The following is a 17,735-nucleotide window of genomic DNA, read 5'->3' on the forward strand; positions in this document are numbered from 1 at the left end:
TGTGATGCAAGACCACATGAATGTGTATGTTTTGATGTGTTTTCCTGCATCATCATGTGCTAGTATATGCATGCTTTATTGTGTGCGCGCGTATTTACGGATATATGTTGTGTATGTTGACTGCAGTCAGGTCAATTAGGGTCATAAATCGTAGACTCATACAGCATGGAAACAGGCCCTTTGGCCCAACCTGTCCATGCCAACCAAGTTGCCTACCTGAGCTAGTCCCATTTGCACCCCCCCCCCATATCCCTCTAAACCTTTCCTATCCATGTACCTGTTCAAGTGCCTTTTAAATGTTGTTAATATATGTGCCTCATCCACTTCCTCTGGCAGCTCATTCTAAATATGGACTGCCCTCTAGGTGAAAAAGTTGCCCCTCAAGTTCCTATTAAATCTCTCCTCTCTCACCCTAAACCTATGCCCTCTAGTCCTTGATTCCCCAACCCTGGGAAAAAGACTGCATTCAAAAAAGACGGTGTGCATTAAACAGAAACCGCTGGAAACATTCAGCAGATTAGGCAGCAACTGTTTCACATCACAGTCACTTTAATGAGAAGGTCGAATGCTTTTCTATCCACAGATGCTGCCTAACCTGTTGAGTGTTTCCAGCATTTATGTCTTTATTTAAGACTTCCAGTATCTGAAGTTTTTCTTATTTTCATTTAAATAAATATAATTTTAAAATCATGATTACAGTATTATTTGTTGAGTAATGTATTTTAAAAAATGCTGGAAATTCTCAGCAGCTCAGGCAGCATCTGTGAAGAGAGAAACAAGATTAACAATTCCATAATTTTCTGTTTTTATTTCAGATTTACAGCATCCCCAGTATTGGGCTACTGTATATTTGTTGACTGGTACTAAATAAGCTTTCCATCCCATTTGAACCATTGTTATATCAACTTTGCGAGGAACAAAGCATGCAGGCAGGCATTGCAAAATTCTAAATTTTAAGAAGGAAAGACTAGATTATCTAAAACAATCTATGCTAAGAAAATACTCCTCAGCAAAAAGCTAATGCTGAAAATCTTGCATATAAATATTATGCGGTTTTCATGCAAGAAGCATTTGGGATCCAGTACTCATACTCACAGAACCTCAGGTCAGTTAACCTGAGTGTCCATTCAGTTACCCATGAGATGACATTACTACCAAACGTGGACATTACTGTTACTTAATTCATTGGTATTGGTATTGGTTTATTATTGTCACTTGTACCAAGGTACAGTGAAAAACTTGTTTTGCATACTGTTCATACAGATCAATTCATAACACAGTGCATTGATGTAGTACAGGGTAAAAACAATAATGGAATACAGAGTAAAGTGTCACAGTTACAGAGAAGTGCATTGCAGGTAGACAATAAGGTGCAAGGTCAAACAAAGTAGATTGTGAGGTCAAGAGTCTGTCTCAACATATCAGGGAACCGTTCAATAGTCTTATAACCATGGAATATAAGCTGTCCTTGAGTCTGGTGGTATGTGCCCTCAGGCTCCTGTATCTTCTGCCTGATGGGAGAGGAGAGAAGAGGGAATGACCCGGGTGGGTGGGGTCTTTGATTATGCTGGCTGCTTCACCAAGGCAGTGCGAGGTATAGACAGAGTCCATGGAGGGGAGGCTGGTTTCCGTGATTGTTTCCTTGTCTGTGTAATACAGGTATTCTCCTCTCTTTTTGTCTCTATCACTCACTCTCTCCAGTTTAAACCAAACATTCAGTAGTTCATTCCTCCTCTGTCGGAAAACTGAGGTTTAGGTTTGGTGGATATTTTCAATCTCAGTAAACAGAGAGAGGAAAAAATTGGTCACAAGGATGAATCTCGGCTAGCGGTGGACATCAACAGCACCAATCCTCATTGCCACTGATCATGATCTGAGGATGGCTGCCACTTTCACATTTCCTCAAAGATAAGTTTAGCCAATACTGTCCTTAATGTTCTGATAAAAACACAATACTGTACATTAATTCTTTCATTGTGTATATAAATGATTTATGCACATATATTACACATAACTATTGTTTGCTTACTATACTTTATCTGGAGAAATTACATTTTATCTGGAGAAATTACTCTGCTTGTACTGGGAGAAATTGCTGCAGTTTGTTTCCTCCACCCTTTAAACAGACTGAGTAAAATGACTTAGTACAACACACCATTTTCTGTGGGTCATACACTGCATCCCATCTCCCATTCATTGGCTGACAAGGTGTTGGAAATAAATGCTCTGTGTAAAATGGCATCAACAAGATGATAAGAGGCATAGATCGAGTGGACAGTCAGAGACTTTTTCCCAGGTGACAATGGCTAACACGAGGGGACATAATTTTAAGGTGATTGGAGGAAGGTATAAGGGGGATGTCAGGGTAAGTTTTTTACACAGAGAGTGGTGGGTGCGTGGAATGCACTGCCTACAGAGGTTGTGGGGGCAGATACATTAGGGACATTTAAGAAGCTATCTAAGAGCTTCTTAAATGTCCCTAATATCTATCTGACACATGAATGATAGAGAAATGGGGAGCTATGTGGGAGGGAAGGGTTAGATAGATCCTAGAGCAGGATAAAATACCGGCACAACATTGTGGGCCGAAGGGCCTGTACTGTGCTGCAGTGTTCTATGTTCTTATACTTTAGGTGGATAAAATAAGGGTGAGGAGGAATATAATCTGAACACGCTCAGTGCTTATCTAATTATGTTGCTTTCAGTCATTTATTGTAAGTGCCTAAAAAAAGGCAGAATGCTGAGTGCCAGTTTCAAAGCCAGGACTTTTATGACCATGTATCTGATGCTCAGTTTCCTGTGCAATTCATTAAATACTGGAGTGGTTTCTGTAAGCAATGCTATGAATCATTTTGTTCCTGTGTTGAAGATCATCCTTTTCTCTTGCTTTTTTCTTTGGACTAAAAGAGTCTATTTTTAATTTTGTTTGCAAGTGTATGAATTGGTCACAGAAGAGTGGTGGAGACTTGACATTGCGAGGGAGTTTTTCTTCACTGTTGACAAGAAGTCATTCATGTAAGAGCATAGTTGGTGAATGTCAACAGAATATCCAAAGCAGATCACCCAAACTTTTTCCCACCTGACAACCACCAGCTGGGCAGGGGGGCAAAACATGATCAGAAGCACAAAAACCTAATTGTAACATACTGACTGCGAGTAGTGAACTAAAGAGAGGTTTATTCAGTGTCCCAGTGGGCACAGTCACTGATTGTTGAGTCATCTTGTCATCTAAATTATTTTTTCTAAAGAGGCTGAATCAGTAGAGCTACAGAAGGGTTGACTTGTTGTAAATGTCAAGCCAATGCCTCCTTAAGACCAGATGTGTGTTGATTGGCAATATGCATGCAACCAAAATATGTATCACTCTTACTGCAGTCTCTGGATTGCCTCAATTTCCTCTCTGCTCAGTGCCAAATGGGTACTAATTGGGCAGCACGGTAGTGTAGCAGTTAGCATAAGGCTATTACAGCGCCAGCAACCCGGGATCAATTCCTGCTGCTGTCTGTAGGGAGTCTGTACGTTCTCCCTGTGTGTCTGCATGGTTTTCCTCCGGGTGCTCCGGTTTCCTCCCACATTCCAAAGACGTACAGGTTAGGAGTTGTGGGCATGCTATGTTGGCGCCGGAAGAGTGGCAACACTTGCGGGTTGCCCCCAGCACATTCTCAGTAACACAAAAAGATGCATTTCACTGTGTGTTTCGATGTACATGTGACTAATAAATAAATATCTTATCTTACTTGGTGCTAAATGAATGTGCAAGGCAGTGTTGGGACCCTAATAGCTAATTAATATTATCAGGACCCCTGGGAAAGGACTCTATGGCATGGTGGTGCGGCTGATAACACTGCTTCCTCACAGCTCCAGGGACCTAGGTACGATCCTGACCTTGAGTACCCTCTGTGTTGAGTTAGCATGTTTTCCCTGAGACTATGTGTTTCCGTGGGGTGCTCCCATTTTTTCCCACATCCGAAAGACCTGCTAGTAGGTTAATTGACTGTCATAGATCACCCCTTAGTGTAGACAAATGGGGAAAGAAAAATCGAAAGGGAGTTGTTGGGTATGTGAGAAGGAACAAGTTGCAGATCTGCAGGGAAAGTAAATAGTGGGGGAATGGGACTGATGGGATTGCTCTGCTGTGAGCCAGTATAGACTTGATGGGCTGAATGGCATCCTTTGGTGTTGTAATAAGTGGGTAAATAACACTTACTCCATTTCTAGAACTAATATTGTTTTATGACTCCAAGTGAGCTCAGCTTACTGTCCTGGTTGTGACGACTTCAACCTAACCGTTTGTTGCCCTTCAACATATAGAAGCTGATACATTCTACACCCTGACTTTGCTGACCCCATGTTGTGGGGCGTCCCATACGTGACAGACTTGAGGATTCTTCTCTGTGCCAGACTGTAGACTGTGGCTCCTGCTATATGTGCCACACATTGTAACATGTGCTGTCCACTGTGGGACACACTCTGTGGGCTATTGCAGTGCATAATTTTTTTTTGTTTTGAGCTTTGGAAAGAAGACCTAAAATCAAAGAAAATGGCATGGGTTTAAGGTGTTCGATTAAAAATGTTCTTAATTTAAGAATTAAGAATTCCACTTTTGATCTTTGGTGTTGAACAATATTTAGAGTCATATTTCAGGAGGAAGAAAGGCAATCGATAAGGGCAATTCAGTCAAGGGTCACAATGCTGATTTTCCATCTTCGTTTTATGAAACATCATCCCAGGATCCCTCCAGGAGGCACCTTTCAAGCTGGTCTGATTAGGATTGGTTCTCCCCATCAGTGTTATTTTGAGCCAGCCCTGAGGAAGAGTGTCCAGTGGTGTATTTCTTTCCCTGCCTGTCCATCTTCAAGTTTCCTTCTTAATGAAGAGTTTTTCAATGTTTAAGTGAAGGACCACTGTGTAGTTATTCACCAGTTCAGACATGAGTGCCTAATTGTTTCACTGTCAAATCCCTTGTATTCATAGTATTGCCTCATCACCAAGACAGGTGCATGATCCCAGATTTTCAGTAATAGAGATTTGATTTAGGAATGTCATAATCCAGAATATTGAATTTCTCAGGTCTATAGCAATGTTCGTCTTCACAAATGGAAGTTAGAGAGCACTGCAGAACAAGAAGGACTCAAAAGATCTTCAGAGAAATATAATGGAGAGTTGAACATTGTGTATATTTGGGGCTTATGCTGGGCGTAGAGGATTCTTTGTAGCAAGAGGCAATAGCGAATGATATTGCTTTGCTGTCTGGTGTTCCTTGGACTGACTGACAGCTGAACTGTGTGTGTTTGTGGTCAGTCCCTCCAGCTATCATTGGAGAGATGGGATCTCCGGAAAATATCAGCACACTCCTCAGCAGTTCTATCACTCTGATCTGTGAGGCCACTGGGGTCCCACCACCTGCCTTTAACTGGCTTAGAAATGGATCACCCCTTGTTCCCAACAGTAAGATGCAAGTGCTCTCAGGTAAGAAGTGAATGAATCTTCTATTTTCAGAGATCTTTAGAAGTATATCCTTACCATGCTGTGAATTTTAAATGGATTTCTCATCTGACTAAGGGTGATGATGCCATACCCAATCACTCTGAGTGAAGTTTATGCTTGCAGTTCACGCAAGGTAACCCCTGAATCGCAAAAAATTCCTGTTCAAGGATGACCCTTGGGTCATGGGAATTGTCGATAAACTGCCTAGCATTGTGGATTATAGCCAATGCTTGCAGACATCTGTCCACATATAAACACACACACACAAGCACGCATATATGGGAAAAAAATCCTTGTGTATATATGTACCTATATGTACTTAGAGGCACACACATGCATAGATATTACTGCCAACACACCCATGTCCATGTGTAAATACACAAAAGCACACACACACACGTGGATACAGGAACGTGTAGTTTTTTGCCATGTGTCAAGAGTGGTGATGAGGAGCCTCTCACCACTTAACATCCATTGGTTCAATTTACTCAACAGCCTGAGGCTAACACCTGGTGCTACCTGACTTTGGGATAAATCTGCTTTTCTCACATTAGTTAAACCTTTCATTTGATAATTATTTTTTCTATTGCTCTACTTTTGAGGAGAAATAAATCATTCTTTTGATGTTTGACAAATAGTCAGAATTACAAGTGGCTGGAATCTGAAAGGTAAGGGGTGAGTTAGATATTAATTAAGGCAACAGACTGAGCTGTGTTGCTCTGCAATTAACCATTTGTCAGCCTGCAAATGAGTGAATGCAGAGCTAAGCAACCTTTCCATTGGCCTGGTTTCTCCTGTTTTATTCCAAAGGTGTGGATTCCCATATTTTATTTCTAATGTTTCCTTTCGACATAGAAAGAGGCTATTCAACACATTGAATCTATGTAATCCCTTGTCTTTCCCATTCTCCCACATACTTTCCTGAACCTAATCTCTCACACATGCCAATTAATGTCACCTACACTAGGGGTGATTTATGGGAGCCAATTAACTTAGCAAACAGCATGTCTTTGGGATGTGGGAGGAAACCCAAGCAGTCACAGGGAGAATATGCAAAGTCCACACAGACAGCACCCGAAGTAACACTGTAGCTGTGAGACAGGTGCACTTCCAGCAGTGACAACGTGTCACCCATCGATTCAGTCCAGGATCACCTGGAAATGCTGAATGCAATTTAGCAGAGATCTTCAGCTCTTTTGAACCTCCCGTACATGGCCATTCATCAGAATCAGGTTTATTATCACTGACAAATATCGTGAAATTTTTTGTTTTGCGGCATCAGTACAGTGCAAGACATAAAAATTACTATAAGTTACAAAAATAAATAAATAGTGCAAAAGAGGAATAATGAGGTAGTGCTCATGGGTTCATGGACCGTTCAGAAATCTGATGGCGGGGGGGGGGGGGGGGGGGGGTGGGAAGAAGCTGTTCCTAAAACATTGTGTGTAGGTCTTCAGGCTCCTGTACCTCCTTCCCGATGGTAGTACCATGAAGAGGGCATGTCCTGGCTGGTGAGGGTCCTTAACGATGGATGCCACCTTCTTGAGGCACGGCCTCTTGAAAATGGTGGGGAGGGTTGTGCCCGTGATGGAGCTGGCTGAGTCTACAACCCTCTGCAGCCTCTTTCGATCCTGCACAATTGAGCCTCTGTACCAGGCTTCCTTATCATCTTGTAGGAGCCTAGACCTGGTTACAAAAGCAAACTCTTACAGATGTGAAATAGAAACAAAAATCGCTGGACAGAGAAATTGTTAACTTTTCAGTTCAAAGACCTTTCATCAGAAATATTACCCCAGGCTGGTTGGTTCTGGCATCCACCATTAACCAATGCAAACCTCCCTTTGCACATTTCTAGGACTGTCGAGTGATCAGGAGTAGGAACTATATCTGATGAGCTCCTCCTCTTCCTAAGTCACCCTAGCTGACAGCCCAGCACAACCTGTCGTCACATCTCTGTAATTCATTAGATTACGCTTTCACTCAGCACATTTCTGAGGCACCTTGAAACTACGTTTCTTTAATGTGTCAGTTAACAGCCTGATCATCTGTCAACATACACCATCACATTCTTTGTAGGTGTTGAGCTCTCTGATCTGGAGGCCTTATTGTTCATCCTTGGAGGATGCGGGAAGGTTTGACTTGGCCCTGCCCATAGGCAGGCTAGTGAACTGTCCTCACTGTCCTTGAGCTGGAATTGGCAAAGCAGCTTGCTGCTATGTTGTGGGAACACTGTGAAGTAGGGATTCAAAGCTCACTCCTTTGGCTTTATGGTGTTTAAATAAACAATGATGTGGATAGCTGACAATTGGTGCACCCTGCTCAAGCCTGGAAACTGGGGAGAAATACTGCAGCCGGATCTGGGATGAGACTGCCCTGCATATTCATGAAATGCTAGACTGGTAGTGCATTGGCAGTGTAATCTTTTCATTATCAGGTTATCTGTAACTATAAGCAGAGGCTGCATCCTTAAGGCAATGCTACGGTTAAAAGTGTTACTCAAGTAAGTTTCCACAATGTACCTTGTTCCTTCTGGCTCCTCCTGTCAATTTCACTACTCCTTCAAAGCTGCACAGAAGGTTGTTAGCTATAGGTTTAGTTTACTGCTTTAATTATTTCTGACCCTTCCTTCCTCTTTCCAAGGTGGACAGACCCTCAAACTGACCCGTGTACATGTGGGAGATGCTGGCCATTATGTTTGCTTGGTCAACAACACTGCAGGGGAAGCCAAGAAGGATTTTCACCTCGATGTACTGAGTAAGGCAGACAGAACTGTAGGGGATTTTATTCAATAATTTATCTTCCTGGATTTCTAGGTATTGTCTGTGAACTCTGAAATCAGTAATATCTCTCTAAACATAAACAAAATTATTGCAGATGCTAGAAATCCAAACTAAAAGAAAAAAATGCTGGAAATAAACAGCAAATCAGGCAGCATCTGTGGAGAGAGAAGCAGTTAAGATTGATGATCTATCATCAGAACGATTACCAGGTTATTTGACGATGAAGTCCAACATGAAAGAACACAAACTTAGCTTTAATGTTGATGACCTTTCATTACAACAGGACAAAGTTAGAGCTGTAACAGGTTTTCAACAGGGACAGGAGGGAAAAGAGGAAGAAAGGGAAAACAAAAGGCAAAGTCTGAGATGCAGCGGAAAGTAGGAGAGATTAAATGAGGAAAGGGGTGATGTGCCAGATAAACTTTCAATGTAGTTTGGGATTGTGTGGTATATGAACCACTCCTGCTACTATAAAAGATGCACACAAATAGAATCTGGTCTGTTTTTCTTTTGATTCAATTATGTTTACGTTATAAAATTCTCTTTCCTTTCTGAAGGCCTCAAAGTATGACCTGCTTGACACACATCAGCATTTGAGAAGTGGCTAATCTCTGTAAGTTTAGATATAGGGTCTCTGTGGGCTCTTCAACAAGAAGGGCATTAAAATTGACAATTTACTATTTTTTTTGCTTGATTTCCTAATGATAGCGACAAGAAGCAAGTTGGTGGATTGTTTTGATTTCTGATCTCCACCCACTACTCTCCAACAGTCCAATCCATTTCTTAATGCCCTAATCGAGCCCCATTCTCAGTGTTAGCTCACATTTCTCCCCCTTGTTAGAAGGGTTTATCTCACCTGCCATCCTTTAACACAGCCATAAGTTACCCATTCCAGTCACATTCTCCAGAAGGTATTGTCAGACCCCTGCACCACACATCCCCGAAATCCAAATTATGGTCTTTTGTCCTGGAAAGGCTCGTTCTCTCACCCAGACTATTGTTAAATCTCTCCACTTAGCTTCATTCTCTCTCACCTCTCAGAATCATCTTACTTATATCAGGAGTGTCACTTGTAAGAGTTTAACAAGGAGATAATTGAAAATGGAGCCCAGTGAGGTGGATAGAGTTAAGGTTCAGATCAAGCACAATCTTACTGAATGATGGAACAGATTTGAAGGACTGAGTGGCCTAATCCTGTTTACCAATAGATAAGCTACTATAATTCTGCAGAAACCCCCTCAGGCTGGATTGGGCTTCACATGTTGAAGACCTGTCTTTGAGCCAGAGAGTCTAGTCATTCTATTGACCATGTTGATGTACAAAAGGATCAAAGTATGTGAATACGCAAGATGTCAGAAGCACTTAATATAACAGATGTTCTAGGCTGATCAAATAGGAGGATTGGAGCAATGGAAGAGTTAGGAATTATTGTCAAATACAAGGCAAGGGTGTTGCGTAATGGCAGGGAGCAAGTCAGAGGAGTTTGGTTGAATTGTGTCAGAGAGGATGGCTGATAATGGTGATGGGTTGGGCACATTAGGAGGCCTGAAAAGCTCATTATGACTGATTAAAGTTTGCACCTTTTGTGCAGGTCCTCCCAGCATTTTAAGTGAAAACCTGTTGAAGAAGATTCATATCAAAGAAGCGGAGAACACAAACCTGACCTGCTTGAGCACAGGTGAGTCGTACCGAAAGACTTCCTGTGTGTGTAAAGACTGTAATTCAGTACTTCTGAGTGCTTGCCCCCTTTTCTCTTCTAAGGCCAAGGATTTGCTCTGTATCTGGCTCCCTCATTATTGACCCATTTTGCTGTCTGTCTCAGGGTTTGCTGAACGTTGGTGGCCAATAATGTCTGCTCTCTCAATCCAGCCTGACTAGCAGCAATTACCCAGCACACTCTTCCACTGGGAAGCCAATTGCCAGCCCATCGAGGCCCGACCTTTCCAATTGTAGCTGGCAGATCCAAGCTTCAGAAGCTGAGGGTGGGATCTGCCACATCCAGATATGGTCAAAGAGCGTGAATGCTTATGAATGTCTCCTGATGTTTGCAAACACTCAAAGTCCATTACAAATTTAAAATGCTATTTTTTTTAAAAAAGGTTGTTGAAATTTTAAGAGAAAGTAAAACTGAAAACACCAAGAAACAAATAAAAAGAATGAAATACATTTTTAAGGCAACTCAGTTAAATCAAAGAAAAGGAAATTGCCTGATACTAGAGCTTCTGTCAGCAGCTGTTCCTTCCCATTGAAAGTGATGAATGTGCTGGATTTGTACCAGATTAACAGAGTGGAGGTTCATCAGGCAAACTCCCGAGCTTATGTGCTAGGAAGTCTGTAGTAGTTTATGCTCCCCTGCTCGTCTCTAACCGAAGTACTGTTGTCCAGAGTTTGACAATTAGTTTAATGCTATTTCGGGACTTCCATCTTCACTGTAGTGTCCCAAACCTCTGCCAAGGTAAAAGCCAGCAGTTACAGAACTTCCAAATTTTAATCAGAAGACCCAGGCATTCATTCACTGTGAGTTGGAACAGGGAGATTGCAGATTCGCATCTCCCCCCACAATCCACAGCACCTCAGTTTCTCCCGTTGAAATGTAGTTCTTTAATTTTCTATTTAATTTTTATATTGCATGTTCTGCAGGTTCTTGCTCGCTGTAGTTTGGATATACATGTAAGGAGGAAACGTGTCAAAATTAAATGTTAAGTAGAGCTTGCTGAGGCTTGGGAGATCCTCGTTACCTGCTGCAAATCTCAACTATTTTGAGGGTGACACATTGCTACAGGGCATTGATGGTAAAAAAAAGGTGACAGGAAATTGGGGCCTTTAGCCGCAAGTCCTTGCTGGTTGAGATTCTGATTTCAACAGTGCCGTTGGGAGTGGAAACATGGGAAAACTTGCCAAAGTCAAATTTTACATGGAGTCATGCACACCGCAGTATGTACTACAAGCATTCACTACCACAGCAGGTTCTTGGATGAATGTCCCATTACCTTTTGGCTATAAAATTGAATTTAAGAGGAGAGATTGAAGAGAAAAGGCTTCAGAAATAATTCCTGTGACACAAAGAAAAATTTAATTTTTTTTAACCATTTACGATTTTATGCAATGTACCTTCTTTCTTAATGGAAGTGACTTCAGAGGAGTGTCTGAGCTAGTTCTTATCCAGGAACTGATTGGTATTCAAAGATCAAATCACCCATTGCAGTCACTGAGTATCTTTTGGGCATTAACACACAACACAACAGGGCCACACCACTCAGACTAAACCATCCTGGGCTAGAAATTGCCTTGCTTCCATTTAATGGCAATAAACCCCAACACTGAGTTTGAAAGTCGCATAAAATTGAGGTTTATAGTACAGTATTATTAGGGTTCCCTGTGGGTTAGTCCCAGCACAATACACTTGACAGATCTGTTGCACTCTTACAATTGCACTTTCTGCAGCTATCTGCTAATGTGATATAATACGATACAAGCAATAATATCTGAGGGGATATTAGTTGCTGAATGATCAGGTGCTCTAGTGATGGGAGCAGGGGAAGAGGATGGCCAAGGGGTCAGAAACACTTGGATGGGCTGCTGAAGAACAGTGCCTGCAAGTAGCATGCTCTTTATGCGTGTGGGGTCTGAAGCCCTCCAGGAATAGAGGTAGGTGCTCCTGGCAGGTAGTCACCAGGGACATCTCTGTAAGAACATGAATGCAGATTCCAACTGCCTGTCACGGGGATGCCTGCAATGTAGGCAATTCCCCATGGCCACCCTGCCTGCTCCTGTGGCTGAAGGAATGGTAGATCAAGTCTGCTCTACTTGTCTGGGGTTTGAACAACCTCCCTAACACAGCAACAAGGAGCAAACTGAAATATAGACAAGGTCAGCAGCAGCCTGGAGTGATCCTGAGGCTAGACAGCTGAGAATGACTGTGACCTCAAGCTCTCTTGACAAGCAGACCAGACATGTGAGAGGCTGTGTTTGAAGTCAGATAAGGTCACAGATTTCACTGAGGATCAAGAATGCCATTTGATGTTGACCCTTAAAGTATCTCAGTGTCAGGGGAAATGGGGTTAATAAAACCTGCTTGTTCTGTGAGTAAGTAAGAAATATCATTTTTCACATCATTGCGTTTGAAATTATCAATGGAGATGCATTTTGCATGGTTCACTTCTGTTGATGTCATCTGGGGGAGCATAAAACCCAAGAAGAAATGCTTGGGAGAATAGTCAGAAATTTCCTGATGGACCCCCAGGCATGCAGAAACGTGCGGTATTGCTCTACTCTGGGTTATGCTGAATTTTTGATGGCACAGTACTTTGTTGGAATTGTACGAAAGGATTTCTTGTCCTTTGATTCTCTCCGTCAATCTAACCCAAATTTTCAGTTTGCTGGCCTAATATGTTTACTGTGAATTATTTCTGGATACTGGGTGATGATTGACGTGCTCAGCCTGTACCACTGAAGCTAGAGCAGAGATGAAAGAGATTGTACATTTTTGCCATCACAGTATATGATAATCTAACAGGTAAAGCTAGGATCAGTTTCCTGTGTACCAAATGCAGAGTGTACTGTGTATGGGTTAGTTGGCCATGTACTGTGTATGGAGTAGTCGGCCGTGTAGTGTGTATGGGGTCATCGGCAAGATAAACATGAGGTGCTTCACTCTGTAACATGTACAGGCTGTGCAACTCTCTATATGGACTAACTGTACTATTCCAACTATGCTATGTCTATGTGATGGACTCCAGCCTGAGTATTATACTGCTTAAAACATATTCTAGAAAGCACGATCTCCTCCATATGGTTTTAATGAGCTCTGAGTGTGATTCATGCTGTAAACACATTCCAGTTCACAATTTAGTATCTTTGTTGAGTAAAATGTTGATCCGACAAGCAGATATGGTGCAGCCTGCGATACATTGATGTCTGTTTATCTTACGCTCTAGGCAATCCAAAACCACGCATCACTTGGTGGAAAGACGGCCATGTGCTGAATGGTAGTGCAGGGTACCGGGTTTCATCAGATGGATCACTGCTAGAGATCCTGGATGCCAGCTTGTCACACACGGGACAGTATACCTGCCTGGCAGCTAACTCTGTTGGCGACAAATCCCAAAACTACCATCTCAGTGTTTTCGGTGAGCATCTTTGGCAAAGTCCTGTGACAGACTGGATGCTGCACAATGCCAGTTATCTGCAATCCCTTCCCTTCCCTCCCTGACCACCACCTCACCTTTGTTTCTTTAGTCTTTTTCATCCCAATCAAATTACAGCAGGGCTACTGTCAAGCAAAGATTAGGTGAATCTTTTAGGATTCTCTCTCTCTCCCTCTATCTTTCTTACCCTCCCCTGTCTGCCTGCTGCACTGTCCCTCTCACATACTCATCTCTGTCTTTCGTGCCCTCACTCCTTCCTCCCTCCCTCTCTGCCTCCCTTACTCCCTGCCTTCAGCCCTCTGTGTCTCTCTCTGTTATTCTCCCCCTCTCTCACCCTCTCTGTCTCTGTCTTTCTGTATTTGTGTGTGTGTGTCTCTCTCTCTCTTTCTCTCTGTCTCACTATGTCTCTGTGTCTGCCCCCCTCTCTCTTTCCCTCTCTCTCTCCCCCCCCCCCCCCCCCCCCCCCCCCCCCTCTCTTTTTGTCTCTATGCCAATGTAATCCTGGATTATTCTAAATTTGTGGTGTGGCTACTTTCCAGTGGTAGCTGGATTCAGATCATGTAGTTAATCACATAACAATGTACTGAATGCCAAAGCCAAGTGGTAAAGCTCGAGGTGTCTTAATAAAAAGCATCTGGTTTGTTCCCTTGTGAAAAGCCTAATCAGATATTTCAATCTTGTTGCATATATTTGAACTGTCATGAGCTAATTCAAATACATGATTTGGAATAAATTTTCAAAATAATATCTCCAAGGACCTTTTATATTTTTGTTTACCCTTTGATTCTTTGTCTCTCTGTCTCCTTTTTCATCACTGATGTCACATGTCCTTTCTCTGACCATTGGGTGAGTGGTTGGGCATTGCTGAGCTTGTGTCATTGACGGTGGTTTTCAAGAGCAGCCAGATAGTTGATGTGGATTTCTGCTTTCCTCTCTGAGAAGGAAGGTTTTTGCTTTATGCAATACACAGATTCCCAGTTCACACTGAGATCTTGAGTAAGTGCAATCATTACACCCTGGGCATTGTCCACTAGAGCCTCATTAAGCTGCATTTCAATGGGCTATGACAACAGACCCTCTTTGCTAATTTTCCCATTTCTGGTTCAACAAATAGCGACTGACAAAATGAGATGGTTGAACCTGTTAAACACGCCTTGTTCATTTTCTTATTCCACTGATGCTGCTCCCCTCACCTGCCCACCTGCCCTTTTCTACTTACTACTTCCATTTTTCCTCTGTTCTCCCCTCAGTTTCCCTGTTCCCATTTCCCTTCTTCCCACACACATATTCCTCCCTAATCCAGTTCCCATTCCTCTCTTTTCCCACTTCCACTATCATTTGCACTCTTTTCCATTCCCATTTTGAACCCCTTTTTTGGCACCCATCCCACTAACATTCCCATTCTCCCCTCACCACCCCCGTACCTGTTTCTCCCCTTTCCATTCCCATTCCTCTCCGGTTAGTGTTCCCATCCCTTTTCCTATCAGCAGTAATCTGAGAGTAAGTTCTTGAGTTGTTCACCACAGAAACGGGCCCTTCGGCCCATCACGTACATGCTGACCCCACACTAGTCCCATTTGCCACAAAATGCCTGCATCCTTCTTTACCTTGCCTGTTCAATTGCCTGTCTAAATGTCTGTTAAACATAGTGATTGTACTTGATTCTTCTGGCACCGTGTTCAGACATCAGGTCGCCTCTCAGCCTTCTTTGTTCCAAAGAAAACAAAGCCAGCCTATCCAATCTCTCCCCATGACTACAGTCTTCCAATCCAGGGAGCATCCTGGTGAATCTCCTCCGCACTCTCTCCAGCGCAATCATATACTAGTCTGGCAACAAGAACTTTACACAATACTCCAAGTGTTTTGTAAAATTGAAATGTAATATCCCAACTCTTACATTCCATGTCCCAAACTATGAAGACAAGCATGCCATATGCCCTCTTCACCACCCTATCTCCCTATGTTGCCACATTCAGGAATCTATGGACTTGAATCCCAATGTTCCCCTATTCATCAACATTCCTTACTGATGTACCATTTGCTGTATTTGCCCTACCCCTATTTGACTTCCCAAAATGCATCACCTTGCACACTTTGGGATTAAATTCCATCTGTCAAAGTTCTGCCAACTTTGCAGCTGATCTATAACCTGCTTTAGCCTTAGACAACCTCCCTTGTTGTCTATACCACTACTAGTTTTTGTGTCATTCACAAACTTACTAATTATACCTCTTACATTCACATCCAAGTCATTAATATTTTTGACAAACAACAAGGGTCCCAGCACCGATCCCTGTGGTACACCAGTGGTCATGGACTTCCAATCAGAAAAGCTGTGTACCCAGGAACTCTAATTAATCAGTGTAAGAAGAAAGAGGAACAGATCATGGATCAGGAAGATGTAGGAGATCTGATGCTGCACCATCTGGTCACTAAAATATAGTAAGCTATTTCCTCACTGGAGAATACATTTTGTATATGTTTGTTATTGGAATAGTCTTTCCTGTCACAGTGCAGTGTGAAGAAAACTGAATGCTGAAGATGCCTCAAAGGTCTCCAAATATGCCATAAATTTCAATGATTCAAAGATTGTTTCCTTGTGTGCTGCTGTTTCCCAGTTGCGCCCAGAATACCCAGTGTGGGTGAAGATGGTGCCCCGGAGGATGTTGTTGTAATTGTGAATAATCCCACTTCATTGGTGTGTGAGGCTGTGGCCTATCCAAGTCCAACCATCACCTGGCTGAAGGACGGGGTTCTCTTCAAGGCATCAAGAAATGTGCATCTGTTACCAGGTACTTCCTACCAAGATACTTTATTGTGAATAGTGCAAGCTGCTTTCTTTGGCATTTGTGAAATCATTGATGAAATGGTGCCACTTATATGCAAAGGAGGCTCTACACTGGGCTATCATATTTGTCCATCTGGAGAGCAGATTTACCATCTCCTTACATGTCCTCACCACTGCTGAAACTCCCCATCAAAAGTACATTTGTCAGGCCAACCTGAGTAAGTCATACCGGGGATGGTGAAAAGCAGAACTGCTTCAGACTGGCCAAACCCATTCATGCCATTCGTTAGGTGCCTTTGATTTATAAAGTCCAAGCTTCTCAAAACTTATTCCAAGTACACAATCTGAGCGGACACACCAGTATAGACATAGAATATAGAACAGTACAGCACAGGAACAGGCCCTTTGGCCCACGATGTCTGTGCTGAACTTAATGCTAAATTAAACTAAATCTCCTCTGCCTGCACATGATCCATTATCCCTACATTCCCTGCATATTCATGTGTCTATTTAACAGCCTCATAAATGCCGCTATTGTAAGTGCGGCCTAACCAACATTTTATATAGCTGCAACTTGACGTCCTTACACTTATACTCAGTGCCCCAACCAATGAAGGCAAGCATGCCAATTGCCTTCTTTACCACCCGATCTACTTGCGTGCCCACTTACAGTGAGCTATGGACTTGGATCCCAAGATCCCTCTGTACGTCAATATGTGGGGGTGGGGCACTGTCGGAGGTGCCATCTTTCGGGTGGATATAAAGGATCCCATGCCACCTTTTGAAGAATGGTTCGCTGGTATCCTGGACATTACTTTCCCCCAATAAGCATAATTAAAACGGATTGTTTAATCTGCTGTTTATGAGATCTTACAGTGGGCAAACTGACAATTGAATCTCCTATGTTGCGGATAATGAATACACATCAGCAAGAATAAAGTACTTCATGTGTAGGAAAATGCTTTGAGGCCTTTTGAGATTGTGAAAAAGGTGACACAAATCCAAACTCTCATATTCTGTTCTCTCTATTTGTTCCAAGTTTAAAGCTAATTTAACACACAGTTCCCAGTGGACCAAATCCATCTGCATTCATTCCAGTTCTATAAAATTCCAGTAGGTTTAATGACTTGCATTCAGCACTATATTTGGCTTCATCAAAAATTAACAGGGAACCTTGGAAATAAAAAAAAAAGCTCTCTTAAGTAGAATTAAAGCAGGTTATGTAGTTTTGGGTGCACGGTCTTAATCAGAATTGAAACAGAGAGAAAATCTAGAATTTTAATATGGTTGGTAAAAGGATTGCAGTGAGTGTACTTTCATAGTCCCTTCCCACTCAGCCCAAACACTTTGACATTGGGTACATAGAGAATTGAGTCAGTTCTCTAAGTGATGTTCCTCCCATGGAACAGCTCATTGAAGATAATATTGTGGCACCACAGTGCATCCTCTACACTGTGTATTAGGGTATGAGGAAATTAGAAGGGCAAGAAAGGAACCTGGACATTTTCAAAAATTTGCAGTTTTTGTGGCAAT

The 17,735-nt window shown here is 42.4% G+C and overlaps 1 protein-coding gene across 1 annotated transcript in view; it reads left to right on the top strand.

Moving 5' to 3' along the window:
* LOC127582286 (hemicentin-1-like) overlaps window positions 1–17,735 on the top strand; it is a 260,770-nt gene that overhangs the window by 137,594 nt on the left and 105,441 nt on the right. The window contains 5 exon segments of the mRNA XM_052037463.1: window positions 5,302–5,469; window positions 8,128–8,241; window positions 9,859–9,945; window positions 13,205–13,396; window positions 16,033–16,206. Coding sequence (XP_051893423.1) covers window positions 5,302–5,469; window positions 8,128–8,241; window positions 9,859–9,945; window positions 13,205–13,396; window positions 16,033–16,206 — 735 coding nt within the window.

Source organism: Pristis pectinata, chromosome 23, assembly GCF_009764475.1.
Source record: "Pristis pectinata isolate sPriPec2 chromosome 23, sPriPec2.1.pri, whole genome shotgun sequence".
Lineage (NCBI taxonomy): Eukaryota > Metazoa > Chordata > Chondrichthyes > Rhinopristiformes > Pristidae > Pristis > Pristis pectinata.